The 6,734-nt window shown below is 37.3% G+C and overlaps 1 protein-coding gene across 1 annotated transcript; it reads right to left on the bottom strand.

Annotated features, from left to right (window-relative positions):
* Positions 1–1,378: 1,378 nt before the first annotated feature.
* si:ch73-389b16.1 lies at positions 1,379–3,747 on the bottom strand. The gene is made up of 2 exons (XM_040040498.1): positions 3,338–3,747; positions 1,379–3,236 (listed from the first exon to the last, which is right to left on the bottom strand). The coding sequence occupies exons 1-2, from the start codon at positions 3,516–3,518 to the stop codon at positions 3,019–3,021; spliced, it is 399 nt and encodes a 132-aa protein (XP_039896432.1). The 5' UTR covers positions 3,519–3,747; the 3' UTR covers positions 1,379–3,018.
* Positions 3,748–6,734: the final 2,987 nt, after the last annotated feature.

Consider the following 6,734-nt stretch of genomic DNA (forward strand, 5'->3'; position numbering starts at 1 on the left):
GGCCATCTGCCATGACCAACTGAGGATGAGGAAAAAGAGAAGAAAGCAGAGAGAGGCAGGACAAAATTCACACTGTGGAAAAAAATTATTAACTAAAGCTTAAAAGGAGAGTAAAGACACAGACAGTGACAAGAGGTGAGTGAAGCACAAACACTCGGAGCATCATGGGAAGCTCTCTCAATAGCCTAAGTCTATTGCAGCATGGCTAAGGGAGGGTTCAGGGTTTCATTTGGATATACTTTTCTAACAGTATTAACTTAGCATGTATAAAAAATAATAATATTTATCCCAGCACAAAACCCTGCGGAACCCTGTTAAAAAATTTACCAGTTCCCAGCATTTGAATTCCTTGAACTATCAGTTGGCTTGTCTATCTATCCTGCTTATCTGTTCCACTTGCACTTGTGGTACAGTCAGCTGATTTAGGTTCATAGTGGCATACTCTGCAGTGTGGATGTGGACATTAATCTTATTTTTATTGCACAAAAGGATGAGAGTGTGATGGTAGATTGGAAACGGCATCCAGGGCAGAAACAACTGCTGCAAACACAACTTCAGCTCTTTGCAAGCATCTGCATAGACAGCACGCTAATGCTAAGCTAGCCAAGAACCCAGAGTGACGTAAAAGCTGAGTGAATGCTGACCCCAGTCCAGCTGCCAGATCCTGAACTTAAACAGGTAACAAACTGATGAGCAGTTAAGCTTCATTTCTACCTGTTGCTGATGTTTCTAAAGTAGAATCACTGTAGTTTAAAGTTTCTTTGTACTGGTTTTCATTTTGCTTTGTGCTGTCGGTTTTGTATTCATACCTAAATACTAAGAGAAAGATCAAATGTGTGTCCTCATGAGGACTGGTATTTGGATAAGTGTAGCCTATAGGTTTATATTGTTAACTGTTCATTATGAGACAATTGCTTTTCAGGTCATTTTACAGTAACATGAAAGCAATGTAACAAGTAGATTGATGAATTACGTTTTGCTGTGAGTAATATTGTAACGTATTGCATTACTTTTAAGAAAAATATTCTGTGTGTTATACATTACTTTTTGAGTAATCACCGCAACACTGACACAGAACAAATAAAAGAAATATCTCGACCTGCACAAACATTTGACCACACAGCATGCAACCGATTTGCACAAATGTGATGTGATATGCTGCTTAGAGATGGTGATGACACTGGAGCCAGTGAGAATGAGTTGAATGAGATCTACAGGACAAGAACAGAGATACGCTCACTGTCAGAAGCCAACAGAAGATCATTACCTTTACTAGAACTATTTTCTTTGCTATGATGTACTATATAGAAACCACAATAAATCGACTTCAAGCATACTTCAACATATGGATGGAGGAAATGAATGTTGTGCCACAGGCTGAGAAGAATATTTATAAAGCAGTTTATTATTTTGTTTTGGACAAAAGCTTATCTAGACATTTCTGAATGCATCATACTCATTACAATACAAGCAAACAAATCCTAATGTGTGGTCTAAAGCAGGAGAGGAAGAACGATGCAGCTTGCTTTTTTCCAGAGATGTCTCCAGTGTCCCCTGTGGGCTCATTGCTATATCTGTCTCAAAAAGACTTCTGCACCAGTTGAAAGGGAGAAATAACAGAAAACAGTCCAATTCTATGTAATTCAGTTTGAAAAATTTATCTGTCAGGAACATTGTGTGATGATCTGTGATGATCTCATATGGGTTTGTTTACTTTCCAGGTCATCATAAATCACCTCCAGTGTTCTACTTTTAGCACTCATTCATATGCATTTGTGCAATGTTCATAATATCGAAATCATACTTTACATGGGACAAAAGTATGAAGGAAGTTACGATCAAGCAGAAAGCATCGACATCAGAAAAGTAACACCAGCATATGAAATCCCCTCTCAGCTGCACAGCATGTGATGCTTTGTGAAACAAGCTGTACTAAATTAGCAAACATCCAAGCCACAGGGAAGGCACAAATACAGCTTTCAGATGACTCACCACAGGAAACAGACAGAAACAGCCTATTGATCCCAGAGGGAGTTGAAACACTGGAAACTTCGGCATTGCACTCAACATAGTGAGTGCAGTGCAGCTGATAAGGGTCATTGTTAACAACAGGGTCATTCCTATAATTCTTCAGACCATCTGTGGCAAAATGTTTAAAGTTAAATTGCATAATTTTATATTTGTGTGCAATAAATCATCAACAAACATTTTTTTCTATACTATTCAGACAAAGATATAGATCTATGTGCTGTTTATCATTTTAATATATAGCAGAATTCATAATAGTTTGAGTAAGAACTCGCATTTGAATAAGTTGTGAATAATAGTAATAACAATAATACTACCTTCAGTAATGTCATGACTGACTTATTAATAAATTCAAATTCTGATTTCAGTAAAAACCTAAATATTATTAGTTAACAGAGATATATTCATTAAATGTGATTAAAAGAAATGTAAGATAAATATAAGATTTACTGTATATCACTGACAGTTTTTCTTCTTATACAAAGAGGAACATATGAATGTGGAAGAGTTCAGGACATCTTTCTAGGAGATAATACGACTCATTGTTGCCTCTAAAATGAGGGATCTAATACAAGCCTAAGCTCCATATATCAGGCTTAAAAGGTACTTCTTAGTAATGTGAAGAACTACATGTATAATTTAATATCTATGAAGACATGTGTAATGGGTTTTTCCCATTCGCATAAACACCGATGGTTAATCATCTTTCAAATACTTTTAGAAGGTACAAAGAATCAGATGCTTTAAATTCACTATATTGCTATGAGACTTACTGAGATTAATGAAAAAGCGAAGGAAGAGTAGTTGAAACATATTCATGATTCAAGTCCAAATGATGAAGATTTACAGCCTCACTGCTGAGATGGGAAAAAACACAGTGAAAGGACTTTCTTCCTCTATGATTTCACTGGTGCCATCTCGTTAGATGTGAATTCTGCACAGCCTTTCTGACAGGATGTAGGATTTCAGGTTTATTGCGGTCAAAGTTCTTCACCTGAGCCCTGCAGCCAGCTTCTCCATTGCAGCCTTGCGTTCTTCTGCCTTCTGCTGTGAACGCCGTAGGACATTCCTCAGCTCCTGAAGGTGGTCCAGGGTGCCCACCAGCTCACCTTTCACAGTTTTCATCTGGCTCTCCAGCATCTGCGTGTGATGGAGGGAGTTTCTCCTGTATCGTCTGCTGGAGCGCACCTTTTCCTCCAGGTCCTCCACTGAGGCAAGCAACATAAAACGATGTCACTGACTGCGATCAGCAAAGAGAATGTTTGTAAGTGAAAATGTGAAGTTAGAAAGCCTTGTTTGTAACACTCACCCATGTTCTCCTGGTATCCCAAGCTCTTCGAACCAGACTCTGTCTTCTTGTCAAGCAGATTCTTGGTCTGCTGGAGCATCCTCTCCATCTTGACAAGTTCGGCCGCCTTTGTGTCGCTGTCCCGCCGAATTTTCAGCATCTCCTGCTCCTTCTGAGTCAGTTCACTGTGACACTTACTCATGTTGAGGGCTAAAAGTCTAAATGGCAAGACCCAAAACTGAACGCAGAAAAAATGAAGACAACTGAACGGCCAGAAACCTTAGCGAAGACAAGACGCAAGGATGATGGCTATAAAACTGTTTTGATCATCCAATGAAGCACTACTCTTAAAGCCTCTGAAAAGCATAAACTTCTCTTTCTGCTGTGGAAGCACATAAAAGACTGCTTTGTTTGCAGTTTAAAGGCGCTGCTGGTAACATTTGGCTTTTTATAGGCCTAAACCTCAGTACATACCCAGAAGTCATCTGAAAACAGCATCTCTCAGTACACACCGTTACAAACTCCAAGTCATAAGACCGGCTCCAAACAGTCATAAAGAAAAAAATAATAATTTCACAGCCAGTCATCGCTTACTTAAAACCCTGCAGTTTTTAATGAGATTAAACAACTCAAACATCTTTCTTTACTAAAGAATAATTGTTGTACTGTTATTAGGTGACAGAAAAAGGCAGTTAATAATATATCACGTAAGCCTAGTGTTTGGTAGGCAGCTTGGTAAAACACCATGAAGAAAGAAGCTCATACAGAAGCTGCAAGTCTTGTTTTATTATTGACTCTAAACATTAGTGTCTATTTAACCTAATTTTTTTTTTTTTGTATTTTGATAATACTTTCATGTCTTTGTCCTGTCTTTCTCCCCTAATCCCCAACCGGTCCCTGAGCCTGGTTCTGCTGGAGGTTTCTTCCTGTTAAAATTTCATTTTTCCTTCCCACTGTCACCAAATCACTTGCTCATAGGGGCTCATATGATTGTCTTTTTTCTTTGTATTATTGTACAGTCTTTAGCTTAAATATAAAGCACTTTGAGGAAACTGTTGTTGTGATTTGGCGCTATATAAATACAACTGAATTGAACTGAATTGAATTAAATACAAGCTGTCTCCTGATCTTAAAGTCTAGAAGAAACAGGGCAAGTATGTACAGCCCTTGGAAAGGGACTCGTAATTCTCTTTCCTTAGAGAGTATATCTTTTTAGACTCTACCTGTAGAGAAAGAAATAGGCTGTTACTTTACATGTAATTCTAAGCATGCACAAACCAAATCAACCAGTCAGTCATAGAACAAATCTCATACACTCCCTTGTTTCACCTTCTTTCAATAGCTCTATTAAAAAACCTCATGTTGTATATGAGGCTTCTTGTATAGCATCCTATTTTTGTGAACCCGTGACAGGGCCGTGCTAGTGGTTTCCCAATGTGCCTCGACTCTGTGCTAAATTAGGCTTGCTGTCTTCTGTATTTAATGGAAAGACATAGTTTTAGTATTGATCTTGTCGTCTAATTGTCTGTAGGAAAGTGAATAAGAGGATTTTCCAGAATGTCAGCTGGTAAAAATGTTAGTAAACGGTAATGCTTTGCACGTCTAATCCATAAAAGTGATTGATTTGTTCATTTTACCCATTAAGTTTAAAATAACGACTCTTAAAGCCAGTGTAAAAAAAAAATTTGCAGTGGCCTGAGTATTTTTATCATTTGGGTTACTGACATTGTATTGGGAGAAAGGAACAGTGTAGGATTAAAGGTAGTGTTACAAACACTACAAGCATCTTTCTCTGGAACCAAGCAGAAATGATCAGTAGCTACTGATTGCAGTGATTAGAAATAAATGCAGGTTACTTCTTAATCAATATAAAATGTAAAATTTGTTTCATCCTGAGCTTTTATTACTTTGCCACATTTCTCTGCATGGATTATCCTACCTCACAAGCTTTCCATGGCTTCTTTTCTCATTTTGTAGTGTGACTTTCTCTAAAGTCAACGATTTCCTCCAGGGTGGCTACATGCATAGATACTAACAAAAGATTTATTTTTAAACACAAACCGTGAGCCTCATGAAACAGCAGTGCTGTAATGTACAGCCAGCATCTTTTCAGAATTAGGATCAGACGTGCATTTTGATAACAGTGTTTTAATGAATAAATCTCCATTAGATGTGAACTAATCAAACATTGTGACTGGGTTTCAGCTGTGTGCTTGTTTATATGTTTGTTTTTTTCTTCACATTTAACAAGCCTTAATTTATTAGCTGTGTGACTCAGTTACAAAGTAATAAAACAAGAGATACCATTGAATGAGTCACATTTATATTTATTATAACAAGAACACATTGCCACTCTGAAAAATATAAACTCTTGGATGTTTTTCAAGTAGAAAAAAAAAAACTTCTTCCCTCAGGCCAACCGAGTTAGACAAGTGACTCATAATAGGTCACTGTGTTAAAATGTCAGTGAATAAGCTGGTGTACTTTGATCAACAATGAACCCTTGTGCTCTTGAAAGCGTTCAAAAAATGCACACAGAATCACAGCCTGCTCAACATGAACATGAACTGGATAAAGGGAAGCAAATGGATGGATAAGCCAGATCTGTCTTTGTGGATTTGCTTTTATATCTGAAAGAGAGACAGAGACAATGTCAGAATTGATCAAATGAGCGCATGGTAATTAGTAATATTCATTTGTATAAAGAATTGTGAACACAGCGAGGACACTTTAAATAATGGTTTTATTAATTAAATTAGAGATATTGTTTATTTACTTTCTAGTTACTGTTTACTTACTACATAGAATCCCATAATTACCCTTCTGCATTTCACAATCTAATTTTAGCCTAGTAATTGTGACTTAATTTGTGACTCTGAACAGAAATGGCCTTTGCTAATCCTGCCATACTTATCCACCTAAATCTGCTCTCAACAATCCCATTTGTTAGAAGTTGCTTCTAAAAAATATCCACATCAGAGAATGAGACATAGAAGGGCCACTGTGTTTCACCACCTCATTTCACATGCAGGCACAACTTGAAAACATTAGTCATCACATTTACATAAAACTCACTTGCAGTGATGCACACCATCTGTTATGTAATTTTAAGCTATACCAGCATATTATTATAAATGCTGCTCCAGAAATAATTCCCCATATGGCGTGTATAAAATAATCTCAGGAAATTCTCAAACACTTCAAAGCACAAAATACTGAATGATCAAACCATCTGGGAGGTTTTATGAAGGGAAGTGTATGGTGGTTTTATTGTAGGTTCAGTGCTAAAATGTACCCAAACACATCCCACGATATGTGCTGAATTTCATTGTGCCGATGAAGATAAACAATTGCAGCCCTTTCATACGATCGGCTTCTTCAGTAGAAGCTCTCTGAGCTTTGGCAAACAGTATATCCA

This window comes from Simochromis diagramma, unplaced genomic scaffold (genome assembly GCF_900408965.1).
Source record: "Simochromis diagramma unplaced genomic scaffold, fSimDia1.1 OVJJ01000026.1, whole genome shotgun sequence".
NCBI lineage: Eukaryota > Metazoa > Chordata > Actinopteri > Cichliformes > Cichlidae > Simochromis > Simochromis diagramma.